General features: G+C 51.5%; 2 protein-coding genes across 2 annotated transcripts in view; both read left to right on the top strand.

The window, feature by feature from the left end:
* EHD2 (EH domain containing 2) overlaps positions 1-3,528 on the top strand; it is a 64,301-nt gene extending 60,773 nt beyond the window's left edge. The window contains exon 5 of the mRNA XM_060258244.1: positions 1,090-3,528. Within this exon, the coding sequence (XP_060114227.1) occupies positions 1,090-1,626 (537 nt within the window). The 3' untranslated portion in view covers positions 1,627-3,528. The remainder of the gene's footprint in view (positions 1-1,089) is intronic.
* A 13,027-nt stretch (positions 3,529-16,555) lies between these two features.
* NOP53 (NOP53 ribosome biogenesis factor) overlaps positions 16,556-20,276 on the top strand; it is a 34,794-nt gene continuing 31,073 nt past the window's right edge. The window contains exons 1-3 of the mRNA XM_060258299.1: positions 16,556-16,815; positions 19,037-19,101; positions 19,878-19,962. Of these exons, the coding sequence (XP_060114282.1) occupies positions 16,610-16,815; positions 19,037-19,101; positions 19,878-19,962 (356 nt within the window). The 5' untranslated portion in view covers positions 16,556-16,609. The remainder of the gene's footprint in view (positions 16,816-19,036; positions 19,102-19,877; positions 19,963-20,276) is intronic.

Raw genomic sequence — 20,276 nt, 5'->3', positions numbered from 1 at the left:
TTGATTCAAGATAAGAGACCACAAATTTAACCACTACACCAAACTGGCTCTTCCTAACGTTGAGCCAGAAACTCCGTTTGGTGCCCCCAGAAGGCCGGGGCCCTCGGCAATTGCCTAGCTTGCCTAGTGGCAGGGCCGGCCCTGATGGCAGGAGAATAGGAAGGCCGGGTCATGCACCTAGCGCACGGGTTGCTGAACTGAGGCTCAGGAGCCACACATGGCTCTTTTACACATACTGTGTGGCTCTCGAAGCCCCCACTGCCCAGTCAGCCAGCTTGGAGAAGGCATTGGTCTCTTTAAACCAGTTCTCCAAGCCAAGCCAGCTGGCAGCTTGGAGAATGCATTTAAAATTGCTTTCTTTATAGTTCTCCCTCCCATATATTTTCCTTCCTTCCTTCCTCCCTCATTTCCTTCCTCCCTTCCTGGGAACACTCACCTCCCTCCCTCCCTCCCTCCCTCCTTCCTTCCTTCCTTCCCTCCCTCATTTCCTTCCTTCCTTCCTTCCCTCCCTTCCTCATTTCATTCCTTCCCTCACTCCATCCTTCCCTCCTCCCTCCCTCCCTTCCTCCTTCCTTCCTCCCTCCCTCATTTCCTTCCTTCCTTCCTTCCCTCCCTCCCTCCTCCCTCCCTGCCTCCCTCCTTCCTTCCTTTCTAGAAGAGAGCCAGTTTGGTGTAGTGGTTAAGTGTGCAGACTCTTATCTAGGAGAACCAGGTTTGATTCTCCTCTTCTCCACTTGCAGTGCTGGAATGGCCTTGGGTCAGCTGTAGTTGTCCTTGAAAGGGCAGCTGCTGTGAAAGCCCTCTCAGCCCCACCCACCACACAGGGTGTCTGTTGCGGGGGAGGAAGGGAAAGGAGATTGTGAGCCACTCTGAGACTCAGAGTAAAGGGTGGGATATAAATCCAATATCTTCTCCTCCCTCCTTTCCTTCCTTCCTTCCTGCCGTCTTGCGGCCCTCAAAATCTGACCTTCATGTCTTGTGGCTCTCAAACATCTGATGTTTACTGTACGTGGCTCTTAAATTAAGCAAGTTTGGCCACCCCTGACCTAGCGTGTCTCACTCCCTCCCCGCTCTCCGGTCTCTTTTCAGGAGATGCTGATGGTGCATGACTTCACCAAGTTCCACGGACTGAAGCCGCGCATGATGGACATTTTGGACGAGATGCTGACCACGGACATTGCCAAGCTGATGCCCCTCTTGCGCCAGGAGGAGATGGAAGTCCCTGAGCAGGTCGTCCAGGGCGGGGCTTTCGACGGCACCCGCAACGGCCCCTTCGTGGAAGGCGCGACCGAGGGTGCCTACGAAGGCATGGACGATGAGGAATGGGTGGTAACCAAGGACAAGCCCAAGTACGACGAGATCTTCTACAACCTCTCCCCCATGGACGGCAAGCTGAGCGGCACCAAGGCCAAGAACTGGATGGTCACCACCAAGCTGCCCAACTCCGTCCTGGGCAAGATCTGGAAGCTGAGCGACGTCGACCGCGACGGCATGCTGGACGACGAAGAGTTCGCCCTCGCCAGCCACCTCATCGAGGTCAAGTTGGAGGGCCACGGCCTGCCCGCTGATCTGCCCCGCCACCTCGTGCCACCCTCCAAACGCCGACAGAAGGGATCGGCCGAGTAGGACACCCTCCTAAGCGTGCCCCTTCCCGTATACCGGGCTTGAACTGCTCCAGTAGGCCCCGGTTCCGCTCCAGCTTTCCACCTTCCATCCACATCTTTCGCTAGGCTCGGGACTCTTCGTGAAAACCCTGTTCCCCTATCGAAAGCATCAGGAGGTCTTTATTCATGCTGAAACGAAGCTCTGAGTAGACCTTTCTGCTTCCTCCTTCCCCCCTGCTGGGCCCACAAAAACGCTCATGGTTCCTCTTCTCGTAGGCCGGGCTCCTCCAGGCCTGGTTTGAACCACTTTGGTCGGCTTCCTGGGGAAAGCTCTCCACGTCGACCTCCGAGAATCGCTTCGGATGCGCCGGCGACGATATGAATTTTCACCCGTGTGAGGCTTCCCCCGGCCGTCTTCTGTTCCAGCAAGAGCCGGATTCAGAATCCTGTAGCTTGGCACCATTTCCCCTTTTTATATCGCATGCGAACTGCTTGGCAAGGCAGCTTCACGCTGACAGTCCGACCCGTATAAGACTTATAAGTCTCCAAACTGTGTTGATCGTGATTGTCTTTAATGGGCCCCGGAACCTTCCACTGGCTGAGACCAGACAGCCGTGGCCTTCTTGGTTGTTCTGTTAGAATGTTATCCTGTCAGTGTTACCCTCCACAAACGGCTGATCCCCACTTGTCTTTAATGGGCCCCAGAACCTTCCATTGGCTGAGACCAGACGGCCGTGGCCTTCTTGGTTGTTCTGTTAGAATGTTATCCTGTCAGTGTTACCCTCCACAAACGGCTAATCCCCACTCGCTGCCCATTAAGTCTTGGGTTCAGGGTCCTCTTGCTCGTTTCCACTTGACGTCTTAGCCTCCCAAGACGACTGTTGACCGCAAGAGTTTTGGACCAAACAAAAGGAACCAGTGAGTTGTAGTTTTGCAGGAGTTTGCGCTGGCTCCCTTCTCTATCTTGATGAGTAAGATCAGGTGAGAGCCCTCCTTTTAAGTAGGGCTTTTTTTGTAGCAGGAACTCCATTGCATAGTAGGCCACGCACCCCTGATGTAGCCAATCCTCCAAGAGCTTACAGTAGGCCCTGTACAAAGAGCCCTTTAAGCTCTTGGAAGATTGGCTACATCAGGGAGGTGTGGCCTAATATGTAAAGGAGCTCCTGCTAGAAAAAGAGCCCTGCTTTTAGGCAATGTTCCTGACGCCAGGGTCCTCGTCATAAGCAGCTCTGTTCGTAGGCGTGAGAATAGCAGCAAAAGCGGGGGCCGGTTGAAGCCGCGCAGAAAGTGTTGTTTTCCTCCTTAGGACTTAGAAGATGCTTTGGACATAATCCCATCTTCACAGCCATTCACAGGTCGGTAGGAAAGGGTTCGTGTCGACCAGAGGGGGAATAAGTCGTCCCCGCCTCTTCCTCTTGCTCTCTTTCTAGAAGGGAGCCTGTGTAGAATCCTGTTCTTGAGCGAGCCAAGAGGGGAAAGGCCCCCGCGCAGAAAATAATGTTGCAGGATTCAAGCAAAGACTAAACAGTGGTCAACGCAGGCCTCAGCAAGCAGTTCAGGGAGAGCAGTTATTAGCAGATCAGTTGTTTCAGTTCCTGTTGGAGAGGGGGAAAGGCCACTTAGATTTGCTTCCAAATATCCCAAGCACTCTGCCAGTCCCCTACACTGGCTTGGGATGGGCAGAACCTTCTTTCTCAACTCGACATCCTGTTGACCTCCCCCCCCGCCCCCCAGAAGCTCTGGGATCCAGCCAGGACTCGACATGCCCTTTCTCCTGGGAGCGGCTGGTCCTCTGGAAGCCCAGGGGGATCCGTCCATTGGCAAGGATGAGGCAATGGCAGGGGTTGAGCAAGTGACCGGGGCGTTGGTGTCTAATAAAAACAGCCTGTGGTGTGAAGCAAGAGAGCAGGCACGGGTTGAAGAGCTGAATGGAACGGCGAATCAGGGTTTAATAACGGAAGAAGCTTGAAGCTGTAGGTCGCCGTCGGAATTTCCGGGGAAGACATGAGTTCCAAGATGGAAAACATATACTGGGAGTCCTAGCCAATCAGGAAGCCAATCAGCGAACATATCTAGGAAGTTCTAGCCAATTGAGAAGCCAGGCAGGAAGCCAATCGGGATCCATATGTAGGGAGTCCTAGCCAATTGGAAGCCTGGGCAAGAAGCCAATCAGGAAGCATAGAGAGAGAGTCCTGCTTGTGATGTCACTTTTGGGCTTCTCTACTTTCCCAAGTGCCCTCCTTTAAAATTTCCTACCTTTGGGCCTGAGTCCTAGCCAATTAGGAGGCCAGGCAAGAAGTCAATCAGGGAGCACATATAGGGAGTCCTAGCCTATTGGGAGGCCAGCAGGAAGCCAATCGCTTTCCAGAACTGGCAGCGTAGCATGCCTTGGCCAGGACATGATGTGTCACTGATGGTAAACAAGCGTTCCTAACAAGGAACTATGGCCACCAATCTAAAAGGTGGGGCCACGGCGGAGGACTCTTATTGGCGAGTTCTCCGTCGAAGCAGAGCGAGGACGTCGGAGCCCCGACCACCCTATTCAGATGAACGCCCTTTTCCAAGTCTCACCTTTTGAACAGATTGTCCAAGGTGGCCCTTACTCTGAAACTGCGTTGTCTGGAGTAGCCATTGCTAATTGAACGTTTTGCCTTGGCAACCTTTTTTTTACAACACAAAAACACGTTTTAGCAGCATTTCTACCAAAGCCCCTGGCCTGGATCCTTTCTGTAGCCGGCGGGAGCTCTGCTCTTTGGTGCTAAACCCAAGCCGAGTGTCATTTGTGGGGGTAACTTTTTCCCATCCCCTTCCCACCCACCCCAACACCCACTGCATGCCTTTTCCCCTACTGAGACAACCAATGTGTTGTCCCTTTGAGGAACTCCTTGTTAGCTTTGAAGTTTAGGAGACAGTACAGACAGGACTAGTCTAAAGGGGTTTAAGACCATAAAGGGAGCCATGTTGGATCAGGCCAATGGCCCATCCGGTCCAACACTCTATTACACAGTGGCCAAAAAAACCCCCCACAGATGCTATCATGCTAGTTTTAAGTTCAGCTTTTGTAGCTTCCTTCTGGCTTGCACGATTGCACCTCTGTTGCTGACATTTTTCAAATATTTTTTTGAAAATATTTGCTGCAGTACTGCATTCCTAAGCTCTGCTCACGACCTGAGTTCGATCCCGGCGGAAGCTGGGTTCAGGTAGCCGGCTCCAGGTTGACTCAGCCTTCCATCCTTCCGAGGTTGGTCAAAGGAGGGCCCGGCTTGCTGGGAGGAAAGCGTAGAGGACTGGGGAAGGCTACGGCAAACCACCCCGTAAAAAGTCTGCCGTGAAAACATCGTGATGCGATGTCACCCCAGAGTCGGAAACGACTGGTGCTTGCACAGGGGACTACCTTTTCTTCAAAGAAGGAAGTTCTCATTCAGCCGAGGTTTTGAGAACCCTCCCTTGAGACTTGTGTCTCCCCTCACAGCACTACAGTTCCCTGGGAAGGAGAAATAACCGTTATCCCAAGCTGAATTCTGTAGTGTAAATATGCCCTCTGTATCTCTGTAGTGGAAAACTGGAGAGCCTGACCATAGAGACCACATTCTCCATCCCTTCTCAGGTGCTACAAAGCAGCTTGGCAGCTACGTCTCTATGGTTCTTTGGAGGACTGTGTGTGTATTCGGCATCAAAAAGAGTCAGGAAGCCCAGATTCTGCGATTGGAATATATAATGCAACTTGCACGACGGCGTAATTCTTGAACATCCAACCTCTCGCTAGTAGGGTTTCTTTTGTTTTAATAGGTGTGTAGATGCCGTATGAGAGCCCCGTGGCGCAGAGTGGTAAAGCTGCAGTACTGCAGTCGGAGCCCTCTGCTCACGACCCGAGTTCGATCCCAGCGGAAGCTGGTTCAGGTAGCCGGCTCCAGGTTAACTCAGCCTTCCATCCTTCCAAGCTCGGTCAAATGAGGACCCAGCTTGCTGGGGGGAAAGTTTAGAGGACTGGGGAAGGCAATGGCAAACCACCCTGTAAAAAGTCTGCGATGAAAATGTGAAAGCAACGTCACTCCAGAGTAAAAAATGACTGGTGCTTGCACAGGAGACTTTGTTGTTGTTCAGTCGCACAGTCAAGTCCGACACGTTGTGACCCCATGGACAAAGTCACGCCAGGCCCTCCTGTCTTCCACCATCCTCCGAAGTCTGCTCAAATTCATGTTTGTTACATCAGTAACGCTGTCCAGCCGTCTCATCTTTTGCCGTCCCCTTCTTCTTTTGCCTTCTGTCTTTCCCAGCATCAGGATCTTCTCCAGGGGACTACCTTTACCTTTTTAGATGCCATAAGGGAACATTGGAGGCTGCCATATTATCCAGCCCCTTAAAGCACGAGGACATAACTGGCTGAACCTTCACAAATTCCATTTTCTGATTTACAGTGATTGGCGCAAAAGCCCGAACATTGGAAGTCTGGCCATCCAAGGCCTCAGTAGGAGTGTGTCTGTGAGTGTCCCGGACTGATTGGCTGAACTGCTGTGATGTCACAGCACACAGAAGCATGTTAGAGAGAGACAGAAACCCCCCTCCCAAGTCTAGGGACCGTAATTCCCTTTAATCCAGGCTTTTGGCTGGTTATCTCTAGCTAAATGTTATTTATACGTGTTTGCTCCGGCTTGCGTAATTCCACCCTGTTGCTGAAATTTTTCAAATATTTTTTTAAATGACGGAGATGATGAAGGGGTAGTGAAAAGACAAGAAATGTTTCCGACCATTCCTCCAAAATCAGGAGGCCTAGAAGGTTGCTGTTAAAAAACAAACCAACCGAATGCCGAGTTTATCTCCTTGTCACCTTTTCAGGTGTTAGATGCCTGGAAGGAACGTGCTTATTGTTGAGTGGGATACGCAAGAGCAGAGGTGGAATTCTAGCAGGAGCTCCTTTGCATATTAGGCCAAACCTCCCTGATGTAGCCAATCCTCCAAGAGCTTACAGGGCTCTTTTTTGGAAGCTTTTGGAGGATTGGCTACATCAGGGGTGTGTGGCCTAATATGCAAAGGAGCTCCTGCTAGAATTCCACCCCTGCATAAGAGTATTGCTTTGACTGCGAATCTCTTTCAGTAGCCATCCAGATTGGCTTTCTAGCATCTCCAGAAGTGAAGTGACAGGGTTTACATGGTCTCTGGGGCCAATCCAGATCAAGTGACTCCTCGTATTAAACGCTCAGCATGGACCATACGGGGAAGAACAAAGTTTTTCTTCCGCCTTCATTGCTTCGTGTATATCCGTTTAACTCTTTCACTGCAGTCCACTCCAGCTCGCTGTATTATTATTTGTGTGACAAAACCCGCAGGCTAATTAAAGTCACACTTCACAGCAATGTATATCTGCCCACCTCACTTGTAAGTTTGTTGCAGAGGGCAAGTTACGGTTGTAGAAGAGAGACTTTATGAACGATCTGCGACTGGTGAAGTCCAAGGAGCAGGTCAGGCAAAGATGAGCGCATGCACGTTCTCATCAGAAAGCAGGGCGCCCCGTGGCGCAGGGTGGTAAAGCTGCAGTACTGCAGTCCAAGCTCTGCTCACAACCTGAGTTCGATCCCGGCGGAAGCTGGGTTCAGGTAGCCGGCTCAAGGATGACTCAGCCTTCCATCCTTCCAAGGTCAGTCAAATGAGTCGCCAGCTTGCTGGAGGGAACGTGGAGATGACTGGAGAAGGCAATGGCAAATCAGCCCGTAACAAAAAGCCTGACAAGAAAACATTGTGATCAAAGTTTCGTCTATGCTGTGGAGTCTTGTTCTACTTTGTGAGCTACTGGCATTAAAATTGTGAGCTGCTGCATAAATTAGTTTGTTCTGGGGCCATCTCCTTCCCTGAGGTAAGACAAAAATGTGTGAGCCAAAGGCTAAAGAACTGTGAGCTAGCTCACACTAACTCGGCTTAGAGGGAACACTGGTCGTGATGTGACGTCACCCCATGCGTCGGTAATGATTCAGTGCTTGCACAAGGACTCATTTTACCTTTTACATCAAAAGGCACCCTGGGAAATTTGCAAGACTGATGTATCCCTTAGGGCCTCGTTTTTGCTGTGAACCTGCATAGCCCACAAGGTGGGAGGGCGGGGGGTCCTATCCTGTACTCAGAGCCAGCACCCCTTATCAGCACCGCAAGCTACGATATGAACCCACACGTCCTGCACCCGAGTTTCACAGCTGGATCACAAGCTCTCTGTACAAAATATGAATACGCTCGCTTGTGTGTACTCCGTTTTGCCAGGTCCGCTCCGCCTCTAACATGCACGCACAGCGTCCTTGCGTCTCCAAGGGCATCCGCAAGTCCCACACAATGCCGGTCTGCATAGCCATCCTTTCCCACCCCCTGCCCCATCCACTGGGGTGAAAAGACTCCGGGTCAGATCTCCCACAAAGCTCTGAAACGGAGGCGATAGACTCCCATTCCGGTTGAGGAACTCTCACGAACTTTGCTGACCGACCGAGGCGAGCGAGATCCAGCTGCTGCGGCCTTCTCGACACCAGAGATCCAAAGCTGCCTCTCTGATGTGCCTTGGGGACTATAACAAAATTGCTACTGCAATAAAACACATTGTTATTTACCAGCCTGACCGGTCTCTGGTTATCCAGCTTTGTTCCCAAGCGTGTTTTGTTTGCCTGGTTTGTGGCCGTACGTGGGGGGGAAGAAAGGATTCAAAGGTGAGCGCAACAGAGCTCAAACTGATGTAGAGATGCCAGCCTCCAGGCAGGACATAGCTAACAAGGAATCCATGAAGAATCACCCCTAAACTGTGTGTGTTTATGTCCTACACAGTAAATGTGGCTCTTGGGTAATCTAAAGACATTCTGTAGAAGTTTTAGGGCAAGGATTTCCTCCTGTTTTCAGCTCATGGGTGTTTTTGGAATTTTGACACGAGGGGGTGGGCACAACCGCAAAATGGCTGCCAAAGGAGGTGGAGCCAAGCACAAAATGTCAGGGAGTGAGGTTATATGCCACTCTAATAGTAAATCTTCAACATCTCCAGGCAGGTGCTCTGTTTAACAAGATGCCTTTTAACACAAGCCCATTTAAGCATACATGCACACAGCTCAGAAGAGAAGAAATCGGATTTATATCCTAGCCTTCACTTGGAGTCTCAGAGCACTTTACAATCTCCTTTCCCGTCGCCTCCCCACCCTGTGAGGTAGGTGGGGCCAAGAGAGCAGCGCTTGAGAGAACAACTCTGCCAGAACTGTGACTGACCCAAGGTCACACCAGCAGCTGCATGCAGAGCGGAATCAAGCTCGGTTCTCCCAGATTAGAGTCTGTGCTCCTAATCACTACACCAAACTGGCTTACCTTCAGTCATGTTTTTTAAAAATTCTGCACAGCCAATTATATCTCCAGTGGCCAATCAGAAACCCCACTGGGCAAAAGTCCCATTTGGCTCCTCCCACTTTCTTCATGGACGCCAGGAAAGATGTCAGCAGGTACAACATGGCGCCCATGGGTACCACATTGGGGATTGCTGTTCTAGGGTAACTGTTAAAGTTTTTCAGTAAAACCTCAGCCTGTTCTCTAAGGTTGTCAAGGCCAATTCGAGAAATATTTGGGGACTTTGGGAGTGGAAACAGGAGAATTTGGGGGTGGAGCCAGGAGACATTGGGAGTGGAGCCAGGAGCAAGGCTGTGACAAGCACAACTGAACTCCAAAGGGAGTTCTGGCCATCACATTTCAAGGGACTGCACACCTTTAAAATGCCTTCCCTCCATTGGAAAGAATGAAGGATAGGGGCACCTTATTTTGGAGGCTCATAGAATTGGACAACCTGATTCAATCCTTTTGAAACTTGGAGGGTATTTTGGGGAGAGTCATCAGATACTGTGCTGCAAATTTGGTGCCTCAACCTCAAAAAACAGAGTCCCCCAGAGCCCCAGATCAGTTCTTCATTATACCCTATGGGAATCATTCTCCATAGGTAATAATGGAGTGCCCAGCAGACATTTCTCTCCCCCCCCTGCTTTCTGATGACCCTGAAGCAGGGGGAGGGCCTCCAAACTGGGGGGATCCCCTGCCTCCACCTGGAGATTATATAGCAACCAAAAAGAGTAATGTGGAAATCGGAGCAGGTGAGAAGCCCTAAGGCAGGGGTGGCCAGCGGAAGCTCTCCAGATGTTTTTGCCTACAACTCCCATCAGCCCCAGCCAGCATGGTAGCTCTCCAGATGTTTTTGCCTACAACTCCCATCAGCCCCAGCCAGCACGGCCAGTGGCTGGGGCTGATGGGAGTTGTAGGCAAAAAAAAAAAATCTGGAGAGCTACCGTCGGCCACCCCTGCCCTAAGGCATCCACGTCCAACCAGCCTCAATTATTTATTTATTATTATTTCTTTATTACGTTAAGCTCATATCCCGCCCTCTCCGCAAGCGGCAACAGGGCGGCTCACAATTGTAGGAAATGCAAATATTTTATATAACAAAATTCACTTGTAAGACAACACGATGCTATGCAAAGTGCAGATATAAGCCACACCCGAACGTAAAGTTCCTTTATTTATAGCTGAGAGTCTGTCCTTTGAAACTGGAGCTCTGGGATGTGGTATAGCAAGCCGTGAGAGCAGAGTCCAATGCTCCAAATCTTCTTTTAGCCCAGTGTAAAAGTTGGAAGCAGAAAGGCGCAAGATCGCAACAGGGATGCTCGTAACGCCCTGTTTAACACGAGGCTCCCACGAGCTTCAACAAACATTTAAATAATGCATATGGGAGACCAGCACTCCAACCGTTCTGCAGACAAACAACGGCGTGAAGTAACCCAATTTTGGGGCTTTGCCCCACCTGGAGACAGGCAATCCTAGTGTTCTCTTCCAGATGGGTAAAGGCTTCCAGCTCAAAGAATGTGATCTCTGGAAGGAGGGTTTGGTTCCTCTGTCCATTGTTTTAAGAGAGCCAGTTTGGTGTAGTGGTTAAGTGTGCAGACTCTTATCTGGGAGAACCGGGTTTGATTCCCCACTCCTCCACTTGCACCTGCTAGCATGGCCTTGGGTCAGCCATAGCTCTGGCAGAGGTTGTCCTTGAAAGGGCAGCTGCTGTGAGAGCCCTCTCCAGCCCCACCCACCTCACAGGGTGTTTGTTGTGGGGGAGGAAGGTAAAGGAGATTGTGAGCTGCTCTGAGACTCTTCGGAGTGGAGGGCGGGATATAAATCCAATATCTTCTTCTTCATCTTCTTAAGAACTGGTCTTGATACCCTTGAAGATCTGGGGCAGAACACAGAGCTTGGCGGGTAGAAAGCCTCAACTCTCGCTAAAACAAGTTCTCAACAGAGCTAGGGAAAAACTTCTGCCCCAAAACTTGGAGAACAGCTGCCAGTCACAGTAGGTGGGAGGGACTGGCCTGTGTCTTTTGCAATGGTCGTCACCCCTTTCCCCGTGACCCATTCCCCTTACCAAGGCAGAGGCCGACAGAGAGCTGGGTGGGTCTGTCGCCCTGGAGGAGCAGTCTTGGCACCCCTCACCGTTTGTTCTGCTTGGCAGAGGCTGGCGAACCTCTCTGCGCTCTGAGTCACCCACTGGGCCGACGCCAGGAGCACTCCCGGCACAGCCAAAGGAAACTTCACATTCCTTTCCTCTTGCCAAAGAGAACAGGCGGTACTGGGTGGCTCGGCACAGGGAAATCCACATTGTGGATGGAGCCCTGGGAACCTTCTGACCTCACCCCGCTGCACAGGGGGCAGTGCCCAGAAACAAAGCCCCCCTCCTCACAATACGCTCACCCAGGGCTACACCAGCGTTCTTAGCAGAAGACTTCAGATTTATACCCCGCCCTTCTCCCTGAATCAGAGGCTCAGAGAGGCTCACAATCTCCTATATCTCCCCCCCCCCACAACAGACACCCTGTGAGGTGGGTGGGGCTGAGAAGAAGTGGAAGAAGACTGCAAATTTATACCCCGCCCTTCTCTCTGAATCAGAGACTCAGAGGGGCTCACAATCTCCTATATCTTCTCCCCCCACAACAGACACCCTGTGAGGTGGGTGGGGCTGAGAAGAAGTGGAAGAAGACTGCAGATTTATACCCCGCCCTTCTCTCTGAATCAGAGACTCAGAGGGGCTCACAATCTCCTATATCTTCTCCCCCCACAACAGACACCCTGTGAGGTGGGTGGGGCTGAGAAGAAGTGGAAGAAGACTGCAGATTTATACCCCGCCCTTCTCTCTGAATCAGAGACTCAGAGGGGCTCACAATCTCCTATATCTTCTCCCCCCACAACAGACACCCTGTGAGGTGGGTGGGGCTGAGGAGAAGTGGAAGAAGACTGCAGATTTATACCCTGCCCTTCTCTCTGAATCAGAGACTCAGAGGGGCTCACAATCTCCTATATCTTCTCCCCACACAACAGACACCCTGTGAGGTGGGTGGGGCTGAGAGAGCTCTGACAGAAGCTGCCCTTTCAAGGATAACTCCTGCATAGCTATGGCTAACCCCCTCCTCACAATATGTCCACCCAGGGCTCCGCAGCATTCTTAGCTGAGGCTTTTTTATAACTAGCTGAACAAAGCAGGAGTCAAGTGGTACCTTTAAGACCAACCGAGTTCATTCAGAACGTAAGCTTTCGTGTGCTAAAAACACACTTCTTCAGATGAGGGATCAGGGGTGGAGCCAGGAGCTCGGCTGTGACAAGCATCACTGAACTCCAAAGAGAGTTCTGGCATCACATTTAAGGGACCGCACACCTTTGAAATGCCTTCCCTCCGTGGAAATAATGAAGGATAGGGGCACCTTCTTCGGGGGCTCATAAAATTGGGCCCTGCAGTCCAATCCATTTGAAATGTGGAGGGTCTTTTGCAGAGAGGCATCGGATGCTATGCTGCAAATTTGGTGCCTCCACCTGAAAAAAAAGCTCCCCCAGAGTTCCAGATACCCACCAATCGGTTCTCCATTATTTCCTATGGGGACTGTTCTCCATAGGGAATAATGGAGTGCCCAGCAGACATTTCCCTTCTCCCCACTCCTGCTTTCTGATGACCCTGAAGTGGGGGGAGGGTCTCCAAACCGGGGGATCCCCTGCTTGGGGATTGGCTACCCTATTATAACCCCATGTCTTCGTGGAGGAGGGAAGAATTAAGAGTTGCCAACCAATGCTCCCTCTAAGCTGTGGAGTCTTGTGAGCAAAAATTCTGCATCATGAGCCACTGGCATTAAAGTCTGTGAGCTCCTGCATAAATGAGTGTGCTCCGGGGCCATCTTTCCTGAGCTAAGACACAAAATGTGTGCTGGAGGCAAAAAAACTGAGCTAGCTCACACCAACTCAGCTTGGAGGGAACACTGTTGCCAACCTCGAGGGGGTGGCTGGAAATTGCCTGGACTTACAACCAGTGTTCCCTCTAAGCTGAGTTAGCATGAGCGAGCTCACAGATTTTTAGCCTCCAGCTCACACCTTTTTGTCTTAGCTCAGGAAGGATGGCCCCAGAGCACACTCACTGATGCAGGAACTCAGTGGTCCCCGACGTTTTTGGCACCAGGGACCGGTTTTGTGGAAGACAATTTTTCAACGGATCCCAGGGATGTGTGGGGGGCGTTCAGGATGATACAATTGTGCACTTTATTTTGGTGTGGTGGTTAAGTGTGTAGACTCTTATCTGGGAGAACCGGGTCTGATTCCCCACTCCTCCACTTGCAGCTGCTGGAATGGCCTTGGGTCAGCCATAGCTCTGGCAGAGGTTGTCCTTGAAAGGGCAGACTCTTATCTGGGAGAACCGGGTTTGATTCCCCACTCCTCCACTTGCAGCTGCTGGAATGGCCTTGGGTCAGCCATAGCTCTTGCAGAGCTGTCCTTGAAAGGGCAGACTCTTATCTGGGAGAACCGGGTTTGATTCCCCCACTCCTCCACTTGCAGCTGCTGGAATGGCCTTGGGTCAGCCATAGCTCTGGCAGAGCTGTCCTTGAAAGGGCAGCTTCTGGGAGAGCTCTCTCATCCCCACCCACCTCACGGGGTGTCTGTTGTGGGGGAGGATGGTAAAGGAGATTGTGAGCCACTCTGAGATTCAGAGTGGAGGGCAGGATATAAATCCAATGTCGTCGTCTTCTTCTTCTTCTTCATCATCATTATTATTTTTATTATTATTACATTGTAATATATAATAAAATAATTATACAACTCACGGCCTGGTTGCTAATAGACCACAGACCGGTACCAGTCCACGGCCAGGGGATTGGGGGCCCCTGCAGTAGCTCACAACTTTAACGCCAGTAGCTCACAAAGTAGAATTTTTGCTCACAGAACTCTGCAGCTTCGAGGGAACATTGCCTACAACTGAACTCCCTGGCAAGAGAGATTCTGGAGAAAGCGGCCACTTTGGAAGGAGGACTCCATGGCATTCTACCCCATGAAAAGTCCCTCCCCCAAAACCCTGCCTTCCTGAAACTCCACCCTGAAAACCTCCAGGTATTTCCCAACCTGGAGCTGGCAACCTTAGGAGGGATTATGTCACGGCTGCCTTCTGCCAGAATTTAAGCATCGCACTATTTTGAGTTTGGGTGCAGGGAGAGTTTCACCATGGTTTTAAAAGCCCCGGGTTGGCAAAACTCTAGATTTTGACTGTCAAACAAAGCATTTGTTTAAAAAGGTAAAGGCAGTCCCCCGTGCAAGCACCAGTCGTTTTTGACTCTGGGGTGACGTTCTGCCGCTGAGTCAACCTCGAGCTGGCTACCTGAAAACCCAGCTTCCGCCGGGGATCGAACTCAGGTGGTGAGCAGAGCTTAGGACTGCAGTACTGCAGCTTTAACACTCTGCGCCACGGGGCTCTGCTCTCTTTACCCCGTGCTTAATTTTATAAACCTCAATCGTGTCCCCCCTTAGTCGTCTCTTTTCTAAACTGAAAAGTTCCTGGAGACGAATGATGCATTGAGTGAAGAATCAACAGAAGCCAAACTGACTCACAGCAGCGAGTCTGTACAAATGATCCAGCTCGAACACCAAAGGGAAACAATCTGCAAGTTCTCCAACCGCTGCACAAACAGTGTGGGGGGGGGGTGAATCCCCAGGCTGGAAAAACACAATCATATTTCCAACCCCACCCCGTGTTCTATTCCCCCCTCCAGGACTTCTGAGCTGAGGTTAGCCTGCCCTCTACAGGCTAAGTGTAGAATTAGCAAAGGGTGGGGAAAGCACCGTTTCCCCCGGGGAGAGCCAACATAAATAAACTGTTCTTCTAATTTTAAAACTTAGGCCTGGGTGGGGCCACGGCTCAGCGGTATTTGCTCGGCATGCAAAAGGTCCCAGGTTCCAAGCCCCAGCATTTCTAGAGAAAAATGATCGCTATGCAGGCGGTGTGAAAAAAAGACATCCAGTAAAACCAGAGAATCTGTCCTTGTGGTATGGTGGTAATTCCTTTCTCCACTCAGGGCTAGCCCGAGACTGTTTGGCATTCAGGCAAGGTTCACACCTGACACCACCCCTGCGCTGATAACATCCCTCCAGATACACCCCCCCCCATACCAACAAATAAATTCTCCATTATACCCTGTGGGAATCGATCTCCATAGGGGGTAAGGCTCTCCTTCCTTGGAGGATTTTAAGCAGAGGCTAGATGGCCATCTGACAGCAATGAGGATCCTGTGAATTTTAAAAAAGGTAAAGGTACAAGCATCAGTGGTTTCCGACTCTGAGGTGACGTCGCATCACGACGTTTTCATGGCAGACTTTTTAATGGGATGGTTTGCCATTGCCTTTCCCAGTCGTCTGGGGAATTTGCCTGTGAATTTAGAGGGAGGTGTTTGTGAGTTTCCTGCAGTGTGCAGGGGGTTGGACTAGATGACCCTGGAGGTACCTTCCAACTCTATGATTCTAAGGGAGCACCCAGCAGACATTTCCCTCCCCCCCCCCTTTGTGATACGCCTGAAACAGGGGGAGGGCCTCGAAACCAGGGAATCCCCTGCCCCCACCTGGGGATTGGCAACCCTATGTGGCCATCATGACATCCTCTGGCATCCTCTTTAGGCATGACTCAGATCCTGACTCTGCCATAAAGTTTGCCTGCAGCAGGTGACCTCAGGCAAGTCAGTCTCTTGTCAGGGTGGCCTACCCTGCAGGGTTGTTATGGGGCTTGACCTCCAAGGGCAGGGAAGAACCACCAGGGTTGCCAAGTCCAATTCAAGAAATTTCTGGGGCCTTTGGGGGTGGAGCCAAACGCAAGGGTGTGACAAGCATAATTGAACTCCAAAGGGAGTTCCGGCCATCACATTTAAAGGGACCGCACACCTTTTAAATGCTTTCCCTCCGTTGCAAATAATGAAAGATAGAGGCGCCCTCTTTTGAGGCTAATAGAATTTGACCCCCCGTCCAATCCTTTTGAAAATTGGAGGGTATTTTGGGGAGAGGCACTGGATGCTATGCTGAAAATCTGGTGCCTCTACCTCAAAACACAGCCCCCCAAAGCCCCATTATACCCTATGGGAATTGATCTCCATAGGGAATAATGAAGTGCCCAGCAGCCATTTCCCTCCCCTCCTCGTTTTCTGATGACCCTGAAGCAGGGGGAGTGTCTCTAAAGCGCGGGATCCCCTGCCCCCACTTGGGGATTGGCAACCCTAAGAACCACGCATGCTATTCTGAGCCCCCTCTTGAGAGTAAAATGCACAGTAAATGATGCTAAACACCTTCTAGCGAACCCCAAAGGGCCAAATCCCCAGGCGGGCACAAATGCAAAACTCTCTTCCATTCTGTACCAAGAATACAGAACGGTTCTGCTATAGAGATGCCCATGACTAGAGCGGCACCATCACGAAAGGGCTATGCCGGAACTCGAATTATGTGCCGCTCTGGACTGCGCTCTCTATGCCCCATGATGCGAAAGACTGCCTCTACAAAGCGGCGGCGCCATACCGGAAGCGCGCTCTGCGCGATGCTCTAGCCCTCCCTCTCCATGGCCGCCGCGCCTCGCTTTGCCCCTTCCCAAAATGGCGACCGCCGGCGGAAATGGCCTTCAGCGGCTTCCTGTCCGGGCGCGAGGAAGAGGCGCTTCTTTTCGGCCTCTCGCGTGTCGCAAGATGGCGGCGGCTGAGGCGGCTTCGGGCTTCCTGGGCTTCGGGCCCGGCTCCCGCAACCCGGCCCTGCCCCGCTCCCGGCGGGCCGGTGGGAAGGGAGCCCGGAACCGCAAGAAGGGCTGGAAGCGCTGGCGGGGGCCGGAGGCCAAGCTGGGCCGGGAGCTGGAAGAATGGCTGGACGAGAAGGCGGCCGAGATGCGCCACTTGGGGTCAGGAGAGCCTCTGGATAGGGACCTGGAGGGGCGGGGGGCTCTCCCTCCTCTGGCTGAAAAGGGGGCGCAGTGGCCGGGGCGGGGCGGAGAGGGGCGTGGCTCAGTGGAAGAGCCTCTGCCTGGCACGCAGAAGGTCCCAGGTTCAATCCCCGGCATCTCCAGTTAAAAGAACCAAGTAGGAAGTGATGGGAAAGACCTCAGACTGAGACCCTGGAGAGCGATGAAGTGGGGCTGTAGCTCAGTGAAAGAGCTTCTGCTGGGCATGCAGAAGGTCCCAGGTTCAATCCCCGGCATCTCCAGTTAAAAGGACCAGGCAGGAGGGGATGGGAAAGACCTCAGCCTGAGACCCTGGAGAGTCATGAAGTGGGGGCTGTAGCTCAGTGGTAGAGCCTCTGCTTGGTATGTAGGAGGTCCCAGGTTCAGTCCCTAACCAGGCAGTAGGCAATGCGAAAATCCCTGACTGAGAGGCTGGAGAGCCATGGTGGGGCTGTAGCTCAGTGGTAGTGTGTCTGCTTAGTATGCAGAAGGTCCCAGGTTGAATCCCTGGCATCTCCAGTTAAAAGGACAGGGCAGGAGGGGATGGGAAAGACCTCAGCCTGAGACCCTGAAGAGCCATGGAGTGGGGCTGTGGCTCAGTGGAAGAGCCTCTGCTTGGCATGCAGGAAGTCCCAGGTTCAGTCCCTGACCAGGCAGTAGGCAATGCGAAAATCCCTGACTGAGAGGCTGGAGAGCCGTGAAGTGGGGCTGTAGCTCAGTGGTAGTGTGTCTGCTTAGTATGCAGAAGGTCCCAGGTTCAATCCCTGGCATCTCCAGTTAAAAGGACAGGGCAGGAGGTGATGGGAAAGACCTCTGCCTGAGATCCTGGAGAGCCAGGAAGTGGGGCTGTAGCTCAGTGGCAGAGCCTCTGCTTGGCAGGCAGAAGGTCCCAGGTTCAATTCCCGGCGTCTCCAGTTAAAAGGACCTGGTAGGGGATGGGAAAGACCTCAGACTCCCTGGAGAGGCATGGAGTAGGGCTGTAGCTCAGTGGTAGAGCATCTGCTTGGTATGCAGAAGTCCCAGGTTCAATTCCTGGTGTCTCCAGTTAAAAGGACCAGGAGAAGGGTATGGGAAGGACCTCAGCCTGAGACCCTGGAGAGCTAAGGAGGGGGCTGTAGGTTGGTGGCAGAGCCTCTGCTTGGCATGCAGGAGGTCCCAGCTTCAATCCCTGACATCTCCAGTTATAAGGACCGGGCAGGAGGTGATGGGAAAGACCTCAGCCTGAGACCCTGAAGAGCCATGAAGTGGGGCTGTAGCTCAGTGGTAGAGCATCTGCTTGGCATGCAGAAGGTCCCAGGTTCAATCCCCAGCATCTCCAGTTAAAAGGACCCAAGCAGGAGGGGATGGGAAATACCTCAGCCTGAGACCCTGGAGAGCCATGAAGTGGGGCTGTAGCTCAGTGGTAGAACATCTGCTTGGCATGCAGAAGGGCCCAGGTTCAATCTCTGGCATCTCCAGTAGGTGATGGGGGGAGAGCTGCTGCTAGTCTGAGTAAACAGTACAGACCTTGATGGACCGAGAGTCTGATTCTGTATAAGCTTCATGGGTGAGAATTATTTGGGTAGGATCCAAGAGACATCATTTCAAAACCCTGCTCTACTGTGATGTACATTGCTACTCTCCCTTAGCCTAAATAAACCTGTCGGGTGTGTTATGAGGAGAAAATAAGAAAGGAAGAACTATCTGCCATGCTGAGTTTCTTGGAGGAAGGGGAGATAAACATGTAAAGGTTCTGGGCATTTTATGTGTTTTGAGTGGCAACTGTGTTTCTGCTTAAGACCCCGGAGAACTGTTGTTGGTAACTCTTGACTTAAATGCTTAAAGTGAGGGAGAGATGGGAATTTTGTTGCTTGCAGCATATAGACGTATCAAATATGATTCTATTTACAGCGCACTCAGAATACAAGTTAAGAACAGAGGCTTTTTGTGTAACCTCTAGGTAGAAACCACTGGACTAAGCAAGCCTCAATGTGCATTAATTAATACCAACCAATATCCACAGGTTGATGGCATACAAATCGGACCACAAACACAATAAACAGTACCAGACGCATTTCAGCCTAAGGGCCTTCCTCAGCAGTCACTGATATATAGATACATAGGCACCCCAAGAAGAGTTGTTGGCATAGAAAGCCAAAATGGGTGTTGATTAATTGGTCTGATTTTTTTTTCTTGTCTGCAGAGGCCCAGTGTCGGAGAAGCCTGACGAAAGCTTGTTCTTTGTGGATACTGGGAATGATGAGAAAGGTGAGGACTTGCTGTGGAACCCTCTGTGTGTGGGTCACCCTAGGTAAGAGCGGAGGATCAGAGAGAGGAAGGGCTGCCATCTAGAGGATGGTGTGGAATTGTTTTCTGTGGCCCCAGCAGGTAGGACCAGAACCAGTGGGTTGAAATTAAATCAAAAGAGGTTCCGGCTCAACATTAGGAAGAACGTCCTGATTGTTAGAGCGGTTCCTCAGTGGAACAGGCTTCCTTGGGAGGTGGTGGGCTCTCCTTCCTTGGAGGTTTTTAAACAGAGGCCAGATGCCCATCTGACAGCAATGAAGATCCTGTGAATTTAGGGGGAGGGATTTGAGAGTTTCTTGCATTGGGCAGGGGATTGGACTAGATGACCCTGGAGGACCCTTCCAACTCTATGGTTCTAGGATTCTCTGATTCTATGAATAGTCTGGTTCGGTATGAATCAGCTTGATGTGTCCATTGAGGGTCTTCTTACTCATCTGTAGCTGCCAGTTTGAAGGCTGAAGGTGAGCGAGGAGACTGGGTGTTGGCTGTAATTTCTCAGCATTCCTTTTTGAGAGGCTGCACTGAAACTGTTTCTCTTCAGTCACGGGACTAGCTGATAACCAGAACCCTAGTGTGTTAGGGGAGAGGGTAGGCGCTGAAGCTACTGATTCCTGTGGGGAGGGAGTTGGGTTTAGAGTGGGGGCGCTCGGAGGAGGTGGGGCTAATTTCAGTTTCTTTTATTGCTCTTGTCTTTTGGTTGTGCCATTTTGACTGAGTCTGTCCTGCGTTTGTCCCAGACCTCAAACAGAACCGTGCCAAAGAGAAACCGTTGAAGGTCGACTTGATCCTGCAGATCGATTCCAAAGTGCCTCCCCCCAAAGAGTGAGTGGCTCCGTTTTCTTTCAGGGGACCCCCACCCCTGCCCATTGCTCGCTCCTTCTGCCACACGTTGCACGAAGGGGGCTCGTAGCTTGGAGGGAAATTGCAAAGATGGTCTGACTTCAATGGGAGCAAGAGAAAGAAATTTCACATGCAGAAACAGAAGCACATCTTAGCGTGACTGTCATGTAGGTAAATGTAACTTATTGTGAACAGATTAGCTCCCCAAAAACTTAGCTTGCTACAGCTCCGAGCCCAGCTAAGAGAGAAAAGAGAGGTCTTATGAAACACAAAAAGAAGATAATGGGTTTATATCC

This window comes from Heteronotia binoei, chromosome 17 (assembly GCF_032191835.1).
Source record: "Heteronotia binoei isolate CCM8104 ecotype False Entrance Well chromosome 17, APGP_CSIRO_Hbin_v1, whole genome shotgun sequence".
Lineage (NCBI taxonomy): Eukaryota > Metazoa > Chordata > Lepidosauria > Squamata > Gekkonidae > Heteronotia > Heteronotia binoei.
The sequence above is the reverse complement of the archived record's forward strand: the minus strand, read 5'-3'. Positions and strand labels throughout refer to the sequence as shown.